This window comes from Rhinatrema bivittatum, chromosome 4 (genome assembly GCF_901001135.1).
Source record: "Rhinatrema bivittatum chromosome 4, aRhiBiv1.1, whole genome shotgun sequence".
Lineage (NCBI taxonomy): Eukaryota > Metazoa > Chordata > Amphibia > Gymnophiona > Rhinatrematidae > Rhinatrema > Rhinatrema bivittatum.
The window spans coordinates 372,591,827-372,615,155 of record NC_042618.1 but is presented as its reverse complement, the minus strand read 5'-3'; the positions used below and the strand labels follow the sequence as shown (position 1 = coordinate 372,615,155).

Here is a 23,329-nt window from a genome sequence, read left to right as displayed (position 1 = left end):
ACCATTAAGAATATCCATTCACTGGGCATGCTGGATGATCTTGTTGATGTCCAGCCAGAATGTAGCCTCGTGTGTCCATTACGCTGATGAATCTGTCCATGACCTTAATGGGGTCTCCAAGGTACCATGAGACTGCAATTTTTGCAGGGGGTCTCCTTTGTTAGAGGTGGATTATGGGTCTCTGTTAACCACTGAAGTGCTGTCCTGTGGCAGGGGAGCCTGTTTGGCCAGGAGAATGACTGACAAAGGTGGGGAAGAAAGTGGTAGCTTTCAAGGTGACTGGATGGGGAGCCCTTTCTTTCCTCTACTGCATGCCCATTGCTCCTCTGCTCAGATTCTTGCATCCTTAACTCCAGATTCTCCTTCCAGAATTCTAGAGTGCCAGACTGGAGGGTGAAACCACCTTTCAATCGTAGGTATTGCTGGTTAGCTAGCAGGCGAGGATCTGGCTGGGTGAGGGGTTTGAGAAGATTTTTGCAGCTGCAAGGAGTCCACAAACTGCCCTGATGCCAGTCTGTTCTGCCAGAAACTGAATTTTTTTTCTGGGATGTTGATTACTGGGATGACCTCATCTAAAGTGCCATAACTCCAGATCCTCAGTGGCATCCTTCAAGAGCTTCAGAACTTGTATTGCCTGGTAACCAGTCTTGACACACCAGGAGGTAATGCATACCAAGCTTAGTATCCACAGGCAACTTGCGAAGAGCTTGCTTATTGGTCCAATAATCTCTGCATGATAAGTGGAATTCTGCTTGGTGCCTATGTTCTGAATAAGCAAATACTGCTCATGGAGCTTCTGTCTGCTCTAAGTACATAAGATTTGCCATACTGGGTCAGACTGAAGATCCATCAAACCCAGTATCCTATTTCCAACAGTGATCAATCCAGATCAAAGGTACCTGGTAGGAGCCCAAGAGGTTATATAGATTCCATCCTGCTTATCCCAAAGATAAGTGAATTTGTGACTCCCATCTTAATGGTTTATGGACTTTTCCTTCATGAACTTGTCCAAACCTTTTTTTAAGCGCAATTACGTAAAATGTTCACCATCCTCTCTGACAATGAATTCCAGAGCTTAGTTATTTGAGTAAAAATAAAATATTTTCTCTTAATTTTAAGTGTCCCCTAGTCTTTGCATGCCTTGAAAGAGTAAACTGACATTTACTCATTCCACTCCTCATTTTATAAACTTCTATCCTATCTCCCCTCAGCCTCTTTTCCAGGCTGAAAAATCCTACCACTTTAGCTTTTCCTCATAGGGAAATCATAATATCCCCTTTATCATTTTGGTTGCCCTTCTCTGCACCTTTTCTAATTCTGTTTTGAGATGTGTCCAGAATTATACACAATGCTCAAGATGAGATCCCACCATGGAGTAATAGAGGCATTATGATATTCGGTTTTATTCTCCATTCCTTTCCTAATAATCCCTAGCATTCTATTTGCTTTCTTGGCTGCTGCTGCACACCGAGCAGAAGATTTCACATATAATCAATGTTGATGCCTAGATCCTTTTCCTGAGTTGTGATTCCTAATGTGGAACCTTGCATTATGTCGCTATAATTTGGGTTTCTCTTCCCTAAGTGCATCACTTTGCACTTGTCTACATTAAAATTAACTTGTCATTTGCATGCCCAGTTTTGCAATGTCCTCTTGCAATTTCTCACAGTCCTTGTAATTTGATAATTTTGTATCATTGGTAAATTTGATCACCTCACTTGTTTCCATTTCCAGGTCATTTATAAATGTATTAAAGCATCTGTCCTAAAACAGATCTTTGGTGGCTTGCCACCTCATTTGGGAAGGGGTTTGAGGGGTCAGCTTGAGAAGCTTGCTTTTTTCTTTGCTGTAACTTTCCTATTTCTGTTTCTTTTGCTACTGCTGCTTTGAATGGAGGATGGTGTCCCAGACTAGTGCCAGCCTTTCCTAAAACAGAAACTAATGGGTGCTTTTGCAAATGTTGGAGCATACCAGTGTTTGAAAGGTAGCCTGGTATCCACTGATGGTCTTTCTACAGTGAATTCATTCTACAAAACACTAATCCTCCATATCCCTATCTTGTGGGAGCTCCTCTCTAGATCATCGGGTGCTCCTGCTGGGGTTGGGGGCAATCCCAGGAGGTAAAAGGCTAGGGGCATCACGCATTTGCCCAACTGCCTGCTATTTCTAGGGGTTGAACTTGGCCTAGGCAGGATAGCTTTCTGCCTGCAGCTGCTCACTGGCAACTAGGTTCTTCAAACACTTCTCAACCACTACAGCATCAATATTCCCTTTCTCTAATTTTTTTTAATCTCTCCATGGCTGGATTTGAGATTTTGGCACCCACAGGTAAAGTACCATGGTGGTGCCACTTTGAAGCTGTGCGGACACATGGCCCTAAAGCAAGCAGAAACAGGTTTCTTTAGTCTGCATATTTGGCACTTTCAAATGTTGGCACCCTAGACAATTGCTTGTGCCTAAATCTAGGCCTGAATTTTGCATGATTCATCTGAATTTTTGAGCACTGCAGAGATCTGTGCAGACACTAATCAGAATAGGGAGCACTGTGCCAATTTTGGCCAATCCCCTATTGCTACTGCAACTTTTCACAGTCTGTTTTTTTTTTTTATGCTCATGCACCATATAACAGTAAAGATGGGAACAGCTGGCTGCTGTTTTCAACCAACTCTGCCTTTCTAGTTTGTTTCCCTGCATAAAAAACAAAAACCCTTTTGAGAGAAGAGCTGCTGTGCTCATCCTACGACTCATCACCATTGCTACATGTTCTTGCCCCAGGAGAGACTGGAGAAAAATTAGCCTTTCCTCTTCCATTGCACATTTGCCTCTTGATGGTAGTGACATATTAGAATTTTTTAAAATAGATCACTTGAGGGTAGGGGCTTCTAGTATTACAATGTTTGTATATCTTAGTGTGGGGAGAGACAGATTAGTCACTCTTATCAAAATGGAGCACAGTTAGTGAACTGATGGTGCTTGCTGGGTGACTGCATACACTAGGAAAGTCACTTAATGCAAGAGTTGCACTGTACTGTGCGCACTCGCCATATTCTGCAAGAAATGACCCTTTTATTTGTATCTTTCCTGCAGCCACTTCCATAGCATCAGCTGTAGAGATGCTCTTATCTTTATACACACTATAACCCTGTCAGATTATATATTCTCTTACTATTAGGTAGTACCCCAAACCACAGCTAGGCACAATCAAGCCAATACAGAACGGTACGCTCGGCCGAGCGCACCATTAGCCCCCGTTTGGACGTGCGTTTTTGACGCACTATTACCCCTTATACAGTAAGGGGTAATAGTGTGTGGAAAACACATGGCCTCCCCCCAAAACTAATACCTATTAGGTATTCACCCACAATACAGAGAGAAAAATGTGCGGCCAAGCCGCACATTTAAATTTGACAGCACCGGGCAAGCGTACAGAAACGCAGAAAAAACTGCTTTTCTGTACACCCTCAGACTTAATATCATAGCGATATTAAGTCTGAGGCTTCAAAAATAAAAATCTTAAAAAAAAAATCTGCCTGCAGGTTGGAAAATGGATGCTCAATTTTGCTGGGGTCTGTTTTCCGAACCCATGGCTGTCAGGTTCGACAACCGATGCCGGTAAAATTAAGCATCATCTGTCAGACGCACTGACAGCCGCTGCTTCTGCCAATCCCTAACACCTCCTTATTAGCGCGGGCCCAAATTTAAATAGTGAATCGCGCGCCCAGGAGAGGTGCCTGGGCATGCGTTGGGAGAGTGGGAGCTTGCCTCAGAGCGCCGGCTCTCCCGTGCATTTTACTGTATGGGCCTGAATGTTAGTGAGTGAATCAAACAGCACCCTTTGCTTTCGCCTATAAACATTTCTCTAATCTTGTCTTTCACTCTGTATTTGAAGCAAGGAGCTTATTTAAAATTGCTTGATTTCCGTCACGAAACATTTGTTCAGTGAAGGTAGAGCTTCAGAATGAAAAAAAGTGTTCCCTGTACGTACCCGGATCAGTCCAGACAGTGGGTTATGTCCCATTCCAGCAGAGGGAGTCAGAGGAAAACTTGAAGGGCGCTCTCCCAGACACAGGTACGCCCTCTGTGTCCCTTCAGTATTGCTCTGACTCCAGCAGAGGAAAGTCACAGAACCTGCAGTTCCCTACTAATATTTCCAAAGGGTTTGAATTTTCCTTTTCATCTCTACTTTCAATAATTTTTGTTTCTCTCTGTTGGATGGATCATTTCTAAAAAAAAAAAAAAATAGAGAAGATATTTTCTTGAGAAAGTTTGAGACCTCATCTCTTCTCCTGGCTTTCTTAGTTAATATTCTTGCAGGCTGAACCGGAAGCAGACTAGTTTAATTTTGTGTTTAAATTTGTGTAAGTCTCTGTAATTTTTTACTTCACAGTTTTAGTTTTGGCTGTCTGGGGGTGCACATTGGTCCAACCTCTCCCCCCCACAACGACCTGCTGCCCTGAGAAGCCGTTTACTTCAGGGCAGCACTTGCAGAGATGCGACATTCCTCTGTTTAAAAAAAAAAAAAAAAATCATATATATATAAAACTTAAACTATAAAGGACCTTTTCACTGGATATTTGCTGGGTCGTTTTTAACCTGAGCGGAGGTTTCTCGTTTCCCGCTCCTCACAGCCTTCGCGGGAAGTTGTTTTACTTTTGTATACTCTTCCTTCCCCCATGCCGCGACCTTCGCGATGTTTGGCGTGTGGAGAGCCGGGGACCCGGCTCTCCCGCCACGGCCTGTGTTTTGAGTTGCCTTCCTGGTGGGGGCCAGCGGGGCATTCCTCAACGCACTCGGGCGGGGCGGCTCCTCTCTCGTCTAAAGCGGGAACGGAGGCCATTTTGTTTTCTGTGCCGGCTTCTCAGCAGCCTCCTGAAGATTTAAATGTGTTTTCTCTGCCGATTCTGACTCCAGAGAACCCTCCTAATCAGGAGACTCTGCCCACCCCCCCACCCTGGAACCCCTCCCAACCATTTTTTCAGCAGATTTTATTTTTATTTTATCTCTGCATAGGGCTTACCTAGCCAGTTTGGAGCAGCAGCAGCAGCATCCAGCTCCTGGACCTGCTCCTCCCAAAGTTGCCAGGGTTGTGGATCCCCTTGATTCTGCAGGATCTTCTCAAGGTACTTCTCAGGTTAGAGTGGTTCCGCAGCCTGATCCTCCTCCTCAGGATCCCGCTCCACTGCCAAATACTGTCCAAGATATGCTGGATGATTATGTGCAAGTGGAAGGTGATGACCCGGGGGTCCTGCGTTTATTCCAAAGGGATGAGTTGGACCCCCTCATTCTCTGTTCTGGCAGAGTTAGATATTGATGCTCCTCAGTCTCCAGTTACCCTTTCGGGAACTAAGAAGGGTGACCCCGTCCTTGCTGGGCTGTGCCCTCCGGCATGCACCTTTCCTTTCCATCCCATGTTACTGAAATTGTTGTCCAGGGAATGGGACTTGCCGGAGGCTAGTCTAAGGGTTGGCAGAGCTATGGATAAGCTCTACCCTCTCCCGGAGGAGTATTTGGAACTTCTCAAGGTTCCCAAAGTTGATGCGTCAGTTTCGGCGGTCACTAAAAACTACTATTCCAGTGACGGGTGGAGCTGCCCTTCAGGACTTATAGGATTGGAAACTTGAGGTTTACCTCAAGAGGATTTTTGAAGTTTCAGCCTTAGGGGTCAGAGCCAAAGTCTGTAGCTCCCTGATGCAGTGAGCTGGTCTCCGTTGAGTCCAACAGCTACTTGGCACTCAAGATCTGTCTCCGGAGGAAGCACAGCAAGCAGGACGTCTAGAAGCGGTAATAACTTATGGAGCGGATACTTTATATGATCTTCTCCGTGTCTTGTCCAGATCGATGGTATCTGCAGTTTTTGCTAGATGTCTTCTCTGGCTCCGTAACTAGTCAGCAAATGCCTCTTCTAAGACTCAGTTGGGGTCTCTTTCCTTCAAGGGCAAGTTGTTGTTTGGGGAAGATCTAGAGTAAATCATTAAATCCCTGGGAGAGAATAAGGTGCATAAGTTGCTGGAAGATCTTCCTTGGACCTTTAGGACCTTCAACTCTACCAGAGGCCGATTCCAGGGGGACGTTATTCCCTCTTCTTCAGGGAGTGGTTCAAAATTACTTCGGACAAATGGGTCCTGGATATTCTACAGCACGACTATGCTTTAGACTTTGTTTGCCCCTTAAGAGACAGATTTCTCTTTTTCTCCCTGCGGAACCCTGCAGAAACAACGTATAGTTAGACAAACACTAGACCACCTCCTGGACCTAGGGGCCATCCTCCTGGTGCCTCTGTCGGAACAAGGATTAGGCCATTATTCTGTCTACTTTGTAGTCTCCAAAAAGGAGGGTGCCTTCCGGCCAATCCTGGATCTGAAGATGGTCAACAAGGCCCTCAAAATCCCACACTTCAGGATGGAAACATTGCGATCCGTGATAGCAGCAGTTCACCGCAGAGAATTCCTAGCCTCTTTGGATCTCATGGACAACATTTTCAATTTCAGGCCTTACAGTTTGGTCTGGTCTGGCGACCGCTCCCCGCACTTTCACCAAAGTTATGGTGGTGGTAGCGGCAGCCCTATGAAGAGAAGGGATTCTGGTCCATCCCTACCTGGACGACTGGCTCATTCAAGCAAAGACCCTGGACCTTTGTCAATGGGCAGTCGACAGTCTTGCACCTCCTGCACTCTCTGGGATGGGTCATCAACTTTGCCAAAAACAGCCTTTCGCCCTCTCAGCCAATCGATTTTTTGGGAGCTCACTTCGATACCAGCATGGGCAAGGTCTTCCTCCGTCACGATCGTGCTCAGCCTCTTATCTCTCAGGTACAGCAATTCTGCTGTCTTCCTCTCCCCACAGCATGGGATTATCTTCAGGTCCTGGGCTCGATGGCTTCTACTGTGGATCTAATTCCTTTGGCCTTTGCACATATGAGGTCATTGTTCTCCTGCTGGAAGCCTGTGTCTCAAGAGTTCCAAGCCTTCCTGCCCCTGTCAGAGGTTGCCAAGGACAGCTTAAGCCGGTGGCTCTGTCTGGACCACTTGCTCCTGGGAGTGAACTTAGAGACCCCTCAGTGGGTGATCATCACCACGAATGCCAGTCTCTCCGGCTGGGGAGCGGTGTGTCAATCGCAGTCTGCTCAGGGGCGATGGTCGTCAGTGCAGGTGACATGGCCAATCAACCGTCTGGAGACCAGAGCGGTTCATCTCGCGTTGAAGCACTTCCTTCCTCTGGTTCATCACAGAGCGGTAAGGATCCTCTCCGACAATGCCACTACAGTATTTATTATTTATTTTATTTATTTGGAGTTTCTTATATACCGATAGCCGTTCGCACATCGTATCGGTTTACATACAACTAATAACTTGTGGGCATAGCCCTTACAAAAAACAATAACAGAAAATGGAAAGCACATATACAAACGATATATGTAAATTAATTACCCTAAGCAACAATATACAAGGGATAACTTAATTGCTGACTGCAACACTATACAATGGATATATGTGTATATACTATTAGGGAGTATGAAAGGGGTTCTTAGGCAACAATAGAAATAAATACAATATAAAGAGAATAGTTGTGGTGGGGGTGTCATGTTACTAGCAAAGAAAAAACTTAAACTATACAGGGTTAACATAATAAAGTTAGTAGCAACAGTGTTGAGCAGGGAACGTCAGCGATTCAAATAGAGTGTCGGGGGAAGACAGGATAACGGAGGTAGGGGGTGTGGGAGAGAAAAGGAGGGAGCAGGAAAATACAATAAGAGGGCATACAGAGGTAGGCGCGGGGGTGGGTCCTGGGATGCAGGGAGGGGTGAGAGTCAGATGCATGGGATATCTTAACGATATCCTGTTGTTGGGTCTACTTCAGTGGGAATTCCTGTTGTAGGGTCTTCTTCATTGGGAGGGGGGAGCATGAGGATAGGCTTTTATAAACAACCAGGTTTTTAGTTTGTTTTTTTTAAATTAGGCGTGGAGGTCTCAGTGCGTATATCAGGGGGTAGGGAGTTCCATAGGGTGGGGCCAGCAATTGAGAATGCTCTGTTCATGGTAGATGTAAGTTTGATGGTTTTGATGGTTGGCGTACGGAGGGTTCCTTGTAGGGCGGGGCGGGTGGGTCTTATGGAGGTGCGTGGATGTAGGGGAGGGGTGATCCAGTTGAGGTTTTCATTAGTCAGACTTTTATGTATAAGGGAGAGGACTTTATACAGTATGCGTGATTGTATAGGGAGCCAGTGAAGTTCAATAAGTGTAGGTGTGATGTGGTCCCTTTTTTTGGAGTTGGTGAGGATACGTGCAGCGGCATTCTGTAGGAGTTGTAAAGGTTTAGTGTGTGTTGAAGGGAGTCCAAGGAGGAGGGCGTTACAGTAGTCTATTTTAGAAAAAATAATAGACTGTAGAACAGTAGCATCATCAATTGTCAAGGGGGAACAAAGCCTACATGTCTCTTGGGAGACGAACAAGTTAATGGCTTGGGCGGAGCTTCATCTCTCCCACCTGGCGGCCTCCCACATAGCAGGAGTTGACAATGTTCAGGCGGACTTTTTAAGCCGCCAGCACATAGATCCCGGGGAATGGGAACTCTCCGCCGAAGCGATGTCACTCCTTGTCAGACAATGGGGGTCCCCCCCATCTGGACCTGATGGTTACTCAGCAGAATGCGAAGGCTCCACGCTGCTTCAGTTGCGGAAGGGAACATGGCGCAGAAGGCGTGGATGCCCTAGTCCTCCCATGGCAGACACATCTCCTGCTCTGTGTTTCCACCATGGCCCCTGGTGGGCAAAGTGCTTCGATGGATAGAAATTCACCAGGGGCTAGTAATCCTGGTAGCACTGGAGTGGTCCTGAAGACCATGGTTTCGCGGACCTAGTCAACCTCGCAGTGGACGGTCCTTTTTGCCTGGGACATCTGCAGAATCTGCTGCGTCAGGGTTCTCTCTTTTTCGACTGGGCAGATCGCTTCTGTCTTGCGGCCTGGCTTTTGAGAGGCACAGATTACGGAGACGGGGCTACCTGGAGCAGGTTATCTTGACGCTCCTGAGGGCCAGGAAGAAGTCTACTTCCATTTCCTATATCCGGTTCTGGAAAGTTTTCGAAGTCTGGTGTGATTCCATCTAGATATTGCCTCATCACGCTTCTGTAGTCCAGATCCTCTCCTTTCTGCAGCGAGGCCTTGAGAAGGGTTTGGCTTACAATTCCCTGAGGGTTCAGGTGGCTGCCCTTGTTTCTCTCATCCGTCGCCTGGACGGGGCTCCTCTTTCAATGCATCGGGACATAGTCCGCTTTTTAAGGGAAGTGAAGCACCTACATCCACCGGTTCGCCGCTTATGTCCCTCCTGGAGCTTAAATTTGGTTCTTCGGATCTTGGGCGGGCCACCCTTCGAGCCATTGCGCAGAGCTACATTCAAAGATTTAACTCTTAAGACTGTCTTCTTGGTGTCTATATGTTCTGCCCACAGGATCTCTGAGATCCAAGCGCTGTTGTGCAGAGAACCCTTCCTCCTCTTCTCGAACTCGGGAGTATCCTTGAGGTACAGTGCCCTCTTTTTTTGCCAAAGGTGGTCGCAGCCTTTCATATGAACCAATCAGTGGAGCTTCCATCCTTCCCTGATGAGGATTCCAAGGAACTTCAGCGTGATGTTAAGCGAGCTCTTCTGTGCTACTTGGAAATTACCAATGACTTCCAACTATCGGATCATCTTTGTCCTCTTCAGCGGTCCCAGGAAGGGGAATGCGTCTTCCAAAACTACTATTGCTCGCTGGCTGAAGGCAGCCATCTCTGCAGCATATATTGGTGCCGGGAAGCCACTTCCGGAGGGCATTAAGGCTCACTCCCTTCCGGCTCAATCAACCTCTTGGGTGGAAACGCAAGCGGTCTCTCCACAGGAGATCTGCAGGGCAGCTACTTGGAAGTCGTTGCATACTTTTGCCAGTCATTATCGTTTGAATCTCCAACCTCCGGTTTTTGGCTTGTTTGGCACTCAGGTCATTCGAGCAGGGCTATCCGGGACCCACCTTACGTAGGGAAGCTTTGGTACATCCCAGTGTCTGGACTGATCTGGGTACTTACAGGGAAAAGAAAATTATTCCTTACCTGCTAATTTTTGTTCCTGTAGTACCACGGATCAGTCCAGACGCCCACCCTCAGATTTTCTTGGGTTTTTTGGGATTAGCCTCCAGCTCGATTATTGGGGAGATTTCAGACTGTACCTGTTTAATGGTTCAGTTTGTAAGTTGTTCTTCATCTTAAACTCAAGATTTTGTACATTTACAGTTTGATTTTCCATGATCCATCCTCTGTTTTTCCTCTGGCTTTGATATTCTTAATACTGAAGGGACGCAGAGGGCGCACCTGTGTCTGGGAGAGCGCCCTTCAAGTTTTCCTCTGACTCCCTCTGCTGGAACAGGGACATAACCCACTGTCTGGACTGATCCATGGTACTACAGGAACGAAAATTAGCAGGTAAGGAATAATTTTCTTTAATTTCACTTTCATTTTTTAAAAAATGATTAAGTCATAACTAGCAGTTGATAGCCTGAATATGCTGGTTGAAAAAAAGTTTAAACGTGATTGGGACAAAAAAGGAGCAGGATCAATTGGTTCTGATCTGTCTCTGTCTTAAGAGTACAAAAACCCATTGCTTTGCTTCCCCTACATACTTTAATGGGACTGAACCAAATGAGCTAAAAAGGATTTATATATTTTTTTTTAGCATATTGCACCTATTTGTTTTGGTTGCCCCAAACACATCCAAAAATTGACTCATCCATTATCCTTTTCCATTCAGATTGAAATTACTGCTAATCCTTATTAATTATGCAAAATACATAATTAAAATAAAACCAAGAATTTATTACCATGTATAAAGCTAGCAGTTTTATGAAACAGCCAGTTATTTACTCTTTCCTATAGACTTAGCTGAGGGATATGATCCTGAAGGAGCCTTGCATCAGCAGTGTCTCTAGAGCATTATGAGGCAGTGTTCTCAATCTGTTAGAACAGTTTAAATCAAGACCACCATTATTTGTTTACAAATGCATGGTTCCGCCGCGAGGAAGAACTGGTCTTGATGAAAGCATCCAAGAACAAATGAGTGACTTTTAAATGCACATGGGCAGATGAATGTATTATATGTAAGGAAAATAATGGCCCATTTTAAATTGTATTTGCATTGATCTTGAAGCTACTGTTCCCAGTTCAGAAATGGCAAAGGCACAGATTAGTTATCAAATCACTCCTCTGTGCAGTGGTCCTCCTCCTAGCAAATTATTCAAAGCTTTTCAATTATTTGAATGTGCCCCATTATCTTTCAATGGAGCAGGTGCCATTGAAAGATAAAGGGGCTGAGTTACTAAAAGATTTGCTAAAAATACATTTTTTTTTAGCATGCATACTAAAATCATGAGAAATAGGTGCTAAAAGGAGATGTAGTGTGTACACAAATTAAAAGGGCTATGCTAAAGAGAACATGGGCCTTCTAATGGGTGCATGCCTGCTTTGCATTTCATAATTCCCTGTGCACAAAGTGCAAAGATTGGTTAGCTCTGGGCACCCTCCCAGCAAATAGGGAAAACAAGGGTTCTGGTGACAATTACTCCAAATCAATATATCCAGTATGTCTGCAATCTTTCTCTTCAGTTTTCTTTTTTCCAAGGTGCTATTGTGATGAATTCCTTGGATCGGTGGTTCCCAAACCTGTCCTGGATGACCCCTCAGCCAGTTAGGTTTTAAGAATATGCATGAGAAATTTACAAGTAGTGCATGCAGATTCTCCAGCATATTCATTGTGAATATCCTGAAAACTGGACTTGTTTAAGAGCCACTGCTCTAGATGATCTCAGTCTCAGCCAGAGGCCTTTTCTTTTTTAGCAGTTCACTTTCAAGTCCCCACCAATACCTCCACGTTGTTTTGAAAAGATCATAAGGTGAGACATCTGCCAGGCCTGTTTTGCTGCCTCTGTTTTGCTCCTCCTTTCTTTTCTTGACTTTTCCTCATTAGCATGGAGCCTTTATAGATGCAGTAACAGCCTGTAATACCTGTTCCAAGTGTTTCTGTAGACTGGATTTGGAGTAACATCTTTCAGATTGACTGTACCCTTTTTAGATGGATTTCAAACTTGTCTCTCTACCTTACGCTCAGCAGAGGCTTTTTTGTACTTTTAATGCCTTGGTTCGTTCCATTGTCTGCTTTGGAGATTTCTTCTCATTCTTTTTTTTTGTACAGCAGTGTCCGAAGATTACCTGGACTAGATCTTGGAGAAACCAGAGAGATCAATTGTGCCCTGTGGCAGTGTTGCCCAACATTTTCAAGCCCAAGGCATACCTACATTAATAAGTATTGCGTGGCACTCCAACCTTCACATGAGTGGCAGTGTGCACATAGAGAGGACTCCATTGTCAAAAGAAGTTAGGGAAGCACTGAAGGAACCACCAGTCTCTTCCAAATTTTAAAACAAAGGGGGAGGGTCAGAGGCACACTCCCCTCTATGTACAAGTGCAGAAGAAGGGATACTTCAGTGGGCAGCTAGCTCAGATACCTTGGCTGCCAGACCTCCTCCAATTTTGCTACTCCCAAAACTCAGAATGACTCACATCCAGTACTTGGTGCACTTTCTCCCTGTTTCCCTCAGCCTGGGGATGAGAGAGGCTGGAAGGGCTCGGACAAAGCTCAGGAAAGGTAAGATGAGATGCTGTGTACAGTGTGTTTACCGCAAAACAAAGCCTAACTAACCATGCCCATTAATTGCCATACTCCAGGGCTCATGCTATAGCTAGGAAGAAGAGGCATTCATAATTGCACATGTTCTCAGATAGGAGCTCCTATATGTTCTAAGAGCCACTGCTGACTACTCGAGGGGCTGGTCTGGATCGCAGCATTAAGCAATTGTGACTTTTCCGTGGCATACCTGATCAGATCTGAAGGCACACCAGTGTGCCATGGCATGCTGGTTGGGAAGCACTGTCCTATGGCATTGTGAAGGGAAGCAAACTGGGCAGATTAGGTGGGCTTTATGGCCCTTGTCTGTATTTCTATGAGCTTTATCAATCAGAATTCAGAACTCAAAGGGGTTCAGAGTTTTGGGGTTTTTTTTATAACTACTTGTAATAGTAATGATATACCAAAGACAATTCTACAACAATTAAAGGCTTGATTTACTAAGCCTTTTTTCCCATTCAGTCTAGGGGGAAACAGGCACTACATGTTTAAAGAGAAGTGATTTAAATGATTTTTCAGGGAAAATGGGGCCCACTAAATACAGTGCTAGAGTGGACTGCTTAATGCAGGCATGTCCATAGAAGTATAAAAACAATTGTACACTGTCTTTTTTTTTTTTTTTTCTCATCTTTCTTTTGTCTGGAGTATTTCCCCTCCTGACATGCTTTTTTTTTTCCTCCTAATTCCATTTTGTGCTTGTTCATGTCACCTTTTTCTTGGATTTGGATTTAATTATCTTTCCAAGTACTAGCTCAAGGTGAGTTACAATTCAGTTACAGTAGGTACTTACAGTATAGGGGCTTGACCTACTAAGGCTTTTTTCCTATTCTGTCTTTGTGGAAAAATGCTTAGTAAACGATGCCCTCGTACCTAAGGCAATGGAGGGTGAAGCAACTTGCCCAAGGTCACAAGGATTATCAGTGGGAGAAGTGAGATTTGAACTCTAGCTACCCTGGTTATTCCTCATTCTCATCTATATCTGGTTCACCTCCACCTTTCCCTTTCATTGGAATAGTTTCTCACTTGTCTTCAGCTTTCAATCATTTTATCTTTCAATCTGATTCTACCCCTCTATCACTTTTATATCTATTTCCCTCATTCCTATCTTCTCATCTCCTCCCTTCCCAACCTTACCTAATCTAACCTTCCATCTATTGCTCTTCCCATCTCCATTATGCTTTCTAGCGCACTCTCCTTTTTATTTCTCCCATGCTCCTCCCTTCTGCCCTACCTCTCCTGTGCTCCTTTAGCACAGAGATAGATAGCAGCTAATCCCACCCCTTACTCTATGCTATCTGCTTGGTTTTTTCAGTCCTATACGGGGGGGGGGGGTTGGCACTGGCTCCTCCCTTCAGTCTGTGGAGGCTGTTGGCCTTGGATTCTCAACTTTGGTCCTGTACAGGCTGCTGGCATGACTTTTGCCCACATTGGCTATTATAGATCCCTCCTAAGAGTTGCATCTGTTCAGGAGAATCACAGGCTGATGACTGCTGCTGGATGGGCAGGGAAGGACTGTTGGATACCATGCCAAGCTATAGGGGAGAACACTACTACTGCCTTCACTGAGCTACACTCATCAGTACTCTCTTTATATATTTGCAGCCAGAATGGGAGGATAGGTGAAGGGAGCGGTCAGGCTCTAGTCTGGATGCCCCATATGAATCTGATGTGACTTTCAATTCAACCACTTTTGGAAAGTGTTCAGATTTGTGCAACCACCACTATAGAGTCATGCCCTACCTAAATAAGCAAACTTGCAGATTAGATGAGTGGGAAAATCTTGTCATCACAACAGGGCTTACTTAGATTACCCTCACCAATGGAGATTAGATTGGCATCCACACAGCAGGATTCTTTCATGGATGTGGAATGCTATGCTGCTTGAAGCAAGATTGGAGCTAGAATATTTTAGATTTAGAAAGATTGTGAAGTCATAGTGCTTTAATCAAGTTTATAAGGCTTAGATTGGGCCCATATTTATGCAAGATTTGTGTCCATATTCATTCCATTGTGTGTTACAACAAATAAAGTTCCTACTTCTTATATTAGTTATGGGAAGCTTGGGTTTTGTTGATCTGTGGGAATACCTTAGGAGGGAATTCATTATTTTTAGAATTTTGGTGGTAATAATGTTTGGATTTTATTGCATTTTATTCTTTAGCGGTATTCTGTGGTTGTTTGTTTGGTTTTTTTTGTAAACTGCTTTGAGAAAGGTGGTATATAAATATTGATTAAACTCGGTCCTTGTACAGAACTGTGGATCTCTGGAAACAGGTTATGAATCAGCATTGTCTGTGTCCAAGTAGACTGGGTTGGCAGGACCTCGAAGCCTTCTAGCAATGGCAATTTTAATTAAGCTGGTAAGTCTATCAGCTGGACAATGTAACCTGGATCTGATTGTTTATAACTTGAATGGCACCTGTCCTTGGTTCTGTTTCAGGGGTGCTAAAAGGCAAAGGTGAGATTGTTCAGTGCATTCCCTCCATTTTCCCTTTAATACTCAAGTAACTTAGAGGAGTTAGAATCACATGGCAAAATTCTAGAAAGGTCTGATGCTTGGATCTTCTGGAATATTTATCAAGCCCTTTCATCCTTTTCCCAATCACAGGCTATCCTGTGCAAGCAGGGAATATAGGCCTCTTTTTCTGACTTTCATCTCTGAAATTAGTAGCTTTGGTAATTGTTGCTTACTGAATCCCATCCACTAGCCAAAAAGTAGTATTGAATAATTTCTATCACTTTTCTACTATTTATGTATATTTGGTTTGATCGCAGCTATTAAATGCAGTCAGGATTTCCTTTTTGGCTGTGCCTTTTGTCTGCAAATTCTTTCTTGCTCTTATAATCCCCTAACCTGCCACCGGAGCGCACTGTACTGTATCTGCCTGTTAGTGTGCTGCCAGCCATCAAGAGTTTGCTTTTCTAAGCAACTAGCTTTGTGCCCTTAAAGCCAGTGACATCACTATTTCAATTGTCTACTTTTAGTCCAGTGTAAGTAGAGAAAACTATGCTCGGTGCTTCATAGAGGTTTAATGACTCTTCCCAGAGTTGGAAAATGGGAATGAGCAGCTTGCTTTCAGTTATGGCACAGCCGCAAAGATCTGTAACTTGATATGCAACAAAGATTTGACTAGCTCATCAAAGTAACTCAAAAGGCTGGGCCACTTCTGTTTAATCCTGGATATCATCGTTGCAGAAGAAAACTAAATTTGAAATAGATTTAAAGTAGCAGTGCTTCTACTTGTGGCAAAGCTCTTAGCATGCTGAAAGTGAAAAACAGTGTTACTTTATTTTAAACATGCAAATGTGCTAACGGGCCGATACAGTAAAAAAAACGTGGGAGAGAAGGCGAGCGCCCGCTCTCCTGTGCATGAGATACAGTAAGTTAATTTATTTAAATTAGGCCCGGCGGTAAAATGAGGCACTAGGGACATCAGCGCGTCCCTAGCGCCTCTTTTTGGACAGGAGCGGCGGCTGTCAGTGGGTTTGACAGCTGACGCTCAATTTTGCCAGCGTCTGTTCTCGAGCCCGCTGACAGCCACGGGCTCGGAAACCGGACGCCGGCAAAATTGAGCATCCGGTTTTCGGCCCGACAGCTGCGGGCCGAATTCAAATTTTATTTTTTTTACTTTTTTTACTCTTCGGAACCTCAGACTTAATATCGCTATGATATTAAGTCGGAGGGTGCACAGAAAAGCAGTTTTTACTGCTTTTTTGTGCACTTTCCTGGTGCACATTTTTCTTTCTGAATCGCACATGCATACCTAATAGGGCCATCAACATGCATTTGCATGTTGAGGGCGCTATTAGGTGCCGCGGGTTGGACGTGCGTTTTCCTCCCCTTACTGAATAAGGGGTAAGGGAAAACGCGCGTCCAATTGCAGGCTAACAGTGCGCTCCAGAGCGCACTGTACTGTATCAGCCTGTAAGTGCCATTCCTTTTAGTTTAAGATTTTTGGCTCCATGTCATGGCACAGACTGGGCAAGCCATGACATAGAGCTATGAATCTTATGATCCTGCTGTTCAGAGAGAAATTGGAGCCACATGCCTAGCTATGATGAGGTAAAAACCAGGATTAGCTTGAGCCTATTTTTTTATGACCTGGAGTTATCTGATCACTTTCAATTAGGAACTATTGCCTCCCCTCTTATTGACTTTGTCAAACTAGAAATGGGGTAAAAGAATACCCAGTTGGAGCTGGAGGACTGCGATGTGAATGACTTAGATTCAATTTCCAGGCCAACCAAAGCTGAGGATGTTCAGACACAATTCACAGCCTCTGGGGGAGAGGGAGTCTCAACCTCTCAACAGCAATACCTCATGGCCAAACTTGGAGTCCACATTAGCTGGATTCTGGAAGAAGCTACATTTTTTGAAGGGGTTAATAAACATGTGGATAAAGGTGAACCGGTAGATGTAGTGTATTTGGATTTTCAGAAGGCGTTTGACAAAGTCCCTCATGAGAGGCTTCTACGAAAACTAAAAAGTCATGGGATAGGAGGCGATGTCCTTTCGTGGATTACAAACTGGTTAAAAGACAGGAAACAGAGAGTGGGATTAAATGGTCAATATTCTCAGTGGAAAAGGGTAAACAGTGGAGTACCTCAGGGATCTGTATTGGGACCGGTGCTTTTCAATATATATATAAATGATCTGGAAAGGAATACGACAAGTGCGGTTATCAAATTTGTGGATGATATAAAATTATTCAGAGTAGTTAAATCACAGGCAGACTGTGATACATTACAGGAGGACCTTGCAAGACTGGAATATTGGGCATCCAAATGGTAGATGAAATTTAATGTGGATAAGTGCAAGGTGTTGCACATAGGGAAAAATAACCCTTGCTGTAGTTACACGATGTTAGGTTCCATGTTAGGAGCTACCACCCAGGAAAAAGATCTAGGCATCATAGTGGATAATACTTTAAAATCATCGGCTCAGTGTGCTGCAGTAGTCAAAAAAGCAAATAAAATGTTAGGAATTATTAGGAAGGGAATGGTTAATAGAACGGAAAATGTCATAATGCCTCTATATCGCTCCATGGTGAGACCACACCTTGAATACTGTGTACAATTCTGGTCGCCACATCTCAAAAAAGATATAGTTGCGATGGAGAAGGTACAGAGAAGGGCAACCAAAATGATAAAGGGGATGGAACAGCTCCCCTATGAGGAAAGGCTGAAGAGGTTAGGGCTGTTCAGCTTAGAGAAGAGACGGCTGAGGGGAGATATGATAGAGGTCTTTAAGATCATGAGAGGTCTTGAACGAGTAGATGTGACTCGGTTATTTACACTTTCGAATAATAGAAGGACTAGGGGGCATTCCATGAAGTTAGTAAGTAACACATTTAAGACTAATCGGAGAAAATTCTTTTTCACTCAACGCACAATAAAGCTCTGGAATTTGTTGCCAGAGGATGTGGTTAATGCAGATAGTGTAGCTGGGTTAAAAAAGGTTTGGATAAGTTCTTGGAGGAGAAGTCCATTAATGGCTATTAATCAATTATACTTAGGGAATAACCACTGCTATTAATTGCATCAGTAGCATGGGTTCTTCTTAGTGTTTGGGTAATTGCCAGGTTCTTGTGGCCTGGTTTTTGGCCTCTGTTGGAAACAGGATGCTGGGCTTGATGGACCCTTGGTCTGTCCCAGCATGGCAATTTCTTATGTTCTTATGTGACCCCTGGTGAAGGGCTGTGGCTGTGATAGCTAGATGAAGTTGGGAAGGAGGGGGCGTGCAGGGTACAAAAATAGTGGAAATTCCCATGGGTTGTTGCGAATGAAGGCTTCTGGCACTGTAGCTCGAAAGAGGCCCGTTCCAGTTTGAGCTGGAAATAGATGCCCAATTGGTGGCCCAGAGCTTGAGGGAAAGGGCAGCTTCTCATTTCATTTTTTTTTTTCCCAGTATGAGACCACTTCTTTGGATGGAGGGGGGAACATCCCAATAATTCTTCACACTGGACCAGATTTAAGTTTTGGGCAGAAAAATAAAAAGCTCACAAGTCAATTTGGGCAAAAAAAGTGTGCCATTCAAATGTCTTCAAAGATTTAATTCCTATAAATTCAGGAAGGAATAAAAAATGAATAGGAAAATATTGTACAAGGAAAGAACTGCTGGAAAAAGGACTTTTGAATTAAAGAGCTAAATTTAATAATTGGGTATAAATTTCGGTGTTTTTTTTGTGTATTTGCTCACATTTAATTTCTGTAGTTATTTTCCCCTTTCAGAAGTATCATAGCAGGATATTGGAACTTGGCTAGATAGAACTTTTGTGCTTTTTCAAAATTGTGCAAATATACTGATTTGCAAGTGTTGAGCACTATTTTTGCCTCAAACTTAATTCTGGCCCAAGAGCTTTCCAACTACTAGCAGTAAAATTCTAAGAGTAAGAAATATTGCTGCTTTAAACAATTATGACTTTGTTTTTTTTCTCCCAAGTTATGCCAACCTAGCAAAAAATTAGTTTGCAAAAAATTTGCAGCTCAGATTTTACAATGATCAGTCACTTTTGCAAGGTTTTTTTTTTTTTTTTCCAGATTAAAGCAAACTGGATTGGTTGATTCTTTTGAAATCTGCTGACCAGTATTTTAACTAAGCTGCATGCAGCTATCCCACCAGTGTCTTGCTTGTGTGGTACCACTGCAGCAGTTTTATGGCAGGTTACATGGGTCTGCACAATTCAAATTGTGTGACTGCTGGAACAGTATGGGTGGCAAAACATTGTAGCATGACAAAAAATTCTAAACTTTGTGGTGGCATCACTAACATTTTTTTTTAAAATAGCATACAAAGAGCCTTTAATTGGGGTAACTGTAAAACCTGGGCAAGGAGCCCTCTAGTTATTGAGATTATGTAACAGCAATCAAAACCAACCTGAATCATATTGGATAACATTGGCTGCAACCTTTCAGATACCTAACAATGAAATCTAGTATTCGGTGTTAAAACCTCCATATAACTTAAACCCTTCTTTCACCTCTAAGAGGAGTGCTTGGGCCTCCATGTGACTACCATTCAGTAGTCTTCCCAGGACTACCTCTGATCAGCTGGATCTTCTTGATGCTGAAACCCCACAGGGAGATGGCAACGCCAGGTAAACCACCCCATACACCAAGACTGCCAGCCCCCACCCATCTGCAGAGTCTGACCCTCTGCATGCCTTCTCAGCCCTAGCTGCTGCATCTGTTGTTCCAGCACCTCAGGATGATCCACTCAATTTTATAATGCCTTTCTTTCATGAGCCTTCTGGCTATTCCTATTCTGCATCTTCCAGAACTAGGCTTGAACACCTTGGTGCAACAGGCATAACAAAAAAAAAAGACAAGCTCTCCTGATGTACACATCTGTTACCGGGCCCAAGCCCTGTATGTTAGGGAAGGCCTGAGTTTCCTTGCGTAACTGAATAATTCATGTGAGTTGGGATGGGTGGGTAAATCAAAAAGGTAAGGACTGGGACTCGCTCTGTTTAAAATGTGCTGCTGTGAAGCCCTCCGCGCCCCCCCCCTCCCTTCCCCTCCCTCTGCCAACAGCACACATCATAGCAGTCAATAGCAGGGAATGCCAATGCACAGTGTCTGTCAATGTGCCCAGTGTGTCAAGGAGGTGTGCCAGTTACACCCACTTATGAGAGCATGCCCTGCCAGAGCCAATCCATTGAATGCACCACCGTCCACATCCATGGTGTGTTATAAGAACATGCCATACTGGGTCAGACCAAGGGTCCATCAAGCCCAGCATCCTATTTCCAACAGTGGCCAATCCAGGCCATAAGAACCTGGCAAGTACCCAAAAACTAAGTCTATTCCATGTTACCATTGCTAATGTCAGTGGCTATTCTCTAAGTGAACTTAATAGCAGGTAATGGACTTCTCCTCCAAGAACTTATCCAATCCTTTTTTAAACACAGCTATACTAACTGCACTAACCACATCCTCTGTTATAGGCAGCAGTGTGCTGCAGGGATCCTGGTACTATTATAGGCAGAGGCTATGGCAATGTCGTCCACTCGCTGAGGGCACAAACATCCCATTACAAGCAGCATGCATGCACTCAGGCACAGCGCCTCTCCACTTTTTCAAATGTTTCTCTTTCCCATTGCACGCATCCTGATAGCTTTTTATTGATTAGGCAAATATAGGTGTGTTAGGAGTTGGCTGTAGTGTTACATGCAGCATTGATTATTTTCATAAGTAAATCAGTTGGTGGCTGAAAAAAGTCAAGCTAATTTCCATTTCTCTATTGGTGATTCTATTTTTTTATTTTTTTTATATAGATACATGTTTATACTTGTGAGCATTTTCTCCTATTTACCTACTCCTGCTATTAGAAATCCTGCAAATCTTTATTTTTTATGTGGTGCCTTGCCTAGGATATCTCATAAGGATTACACATGTTTATATTCCTCAGTTTTGCAGATTTTATGTATAATGTGTGTTCTCCACCCCCTTTTTTTGCTGCCTATATTCTTCAGGGGGACCATAAAGGTTACTCTCTTTTCAAAGGGCCAAAGCTTTTCTGTTAAACTAGTTGCGCAATATTTTTTATGAAATTGCCCTCAAAATGTAAGAAAAAATAAATCAAATGTTGAATTCACTGTTGCTATTATATCATCTTTTACCTTCTTATTAGCCAATAGTTGTTTCAAAAGGTTACATGACCGAAGACAATCAGGGTTTGTTACAAGTTGTAGGGTTTTGTGAATTCAGAGTGTGTATCTGCACAGTGAGAACGTAATTCATAGTACTGAAAACCACAAGAAGCCTCTATTTCTGCTTCAGTGGTAGCAAAATGCTAGAACCTTACTGTGCAAATGTTAGTGCATGTTATAGTGTTAAGTCCACCTTGGTCCTGGAAAAACTGAATTCTTTACATGTTGATACCTTTTTTTTTTTTTTTTTTGTCTTGGACTAAGATAAGCATTTTCAAAGGATCTTTACATGAACTTTCCAGACTAAAGTTCCAACTTTGGAAGTCCACATGTTTGAAAACAGGACCTATGTGATCTAGGAAGCTCGTGTATAACATCTTATTGGATCAGTCCATAAAGTTATTGCAACCTTGATATAAACTACAATACGTTACATTTAATTTTGTTGAAAAGTATGTTCTGTGTAATACAAGCTTCATAATAAAACTATTATTTTTTGTAGGTAAATTCAGCGACAAAATCAGTGGGGGAAAAGTGCATAGTTCCTATATCTTGTCCCAAGTCTGATGCATTAACAGCTGGAGTTTCATCATCCGTGGCTATGCCAGTTCCAGGACATACCCTTTCTGCTATGTTGCCACCTTACATGATGCCCCTTTGTCAGTATGGAGGAGTGTTTCCAGCACTGCCGTATGGATTACCACGGTCGGGAACAGCAGCACAACCTGGGATTACAGGAGCTCAGAGTATGGCACTGTCACCTGCCTGTACTGGCTTGCAGGGTTATTCAGTATCACTACAGCAACCCATTGTCAGTCCTCCTGGCCCTAACATGAGAATTACATAAGCTTTCTTGCCTTTGATGGATGAAAGATTCAAAATGTTGCAGAATGTTTGATCTATAGTTGCCATATATGCTAAGAGGTATGGCTATGCTGCTGGCATCCAGATCAGACCTAATAGTGCACCTAGCCATACCCTGCATCAAGCAATCACTGTGAAATGTTTTCACAAGAGTTTGTTACGGCAATACTTGCTTATTTTTCATTGCGGAAGACACTTTAGTTTGTATTCCTCTGTTTTACACTTGCAGTCTTTAAAATTAATGTACTTGAATGAATAATTTGAAGACTTAATAACCCTGCCGGAGTATAGTGCCTTGAATTTCAGCTTTTCAGTTCCAGCTGAAGAGACAAAATGTTTGAAAGGTATATTTTTTATGATCTGCTTGTGAGTCTCCATTTTTACTTCTATTATTTTGCAAAAAAAAAAAAAAAGCAAGGTTTACACTACAGCTAACACAATGTCATACCTTCAGGTTTTTTTTTATGCAAATGCTTTTATTTTAACAGTAAATCCTATACTTTTAATAAGTTAAGAAAATAGGATTGCAAGGTCAGTTTTTTAATTTTTGAATTTGAAAATGAGCCAAATGTCTCCCACACTTCCCCTCTCCCCCCCCCCCCCAAAAAAAAAGTTGTTCACACAATTCACAATACTTGAAGAATTAAGCTTTAAAAGAAGAGAATTTATAGAAACCCCTACAGTTCTGTAGAACCACCAATAATGACTTTGGGCAGTTGAGTTCTTTTCTTTGCGGGGAGGTGATACATATTAGTGCAGGTTGGCCTCTCAGCACCGCTCAGCTATCAGATAAAGGCAGCTGCTTGTAAGTTTTATCATAGTGTATCACCAGATGTGGATTTTAACACTTGAAACACTTCAGTTGCCATTTTGTTTCAAAATGGCCACCGTAACAATTACTTGAGTACTTGCACAACACTTTGGCTTCTGCTGTATCAGTGGTGGTAGTAAACAAGAGTATTTGTCACTGAAGTCCTATCAGTATTAGCACTAAACCAGAATTTAATGTGAAGCCTTTATTTTGCTGGTAAGTCCTTATGATGCCTTGTTGCTGTTATGATCACTTTTGTTTATCTCCAGTGAAGGGTCTTATACTAAGGCTTTGTTTCAAT

The 23,329-nt window shown here is 43.3% G+C and overlaps 1 protein-coding gene across 11 annotated transcripts in view; it reads left to right on the top strand.

Moving 5' to 3' along the window:
- Window positions 1–22,835, top strand: part of WNK2 (WNK lysine deficient protein kinase 2) — a 336,843-nt gene extending 314,008 nt beyond the window's left edge. For 10 of the 11 annotated variants that reach the window (XM_029600851.1, XM_029600854.1, XM_029600860.1 and 7 more), the window contains one exon: window positions 21,856–22,835. In XM_029600851.1, coding sequence (XP_029456711.1) covers window positions 21,856–22,200 — 345 coding nt within the window. In that variant the 3' untranslated portion in view covers window positions 22,201–22,835. The remainder of the gene's footprint in view (window positions 1–21,855) is intronic. The other variant, XM_029600859.1, reaches the window with a different exon arrangement.
- Window positions 22,836–23,329: the final 494 nt, after the last annotated feature.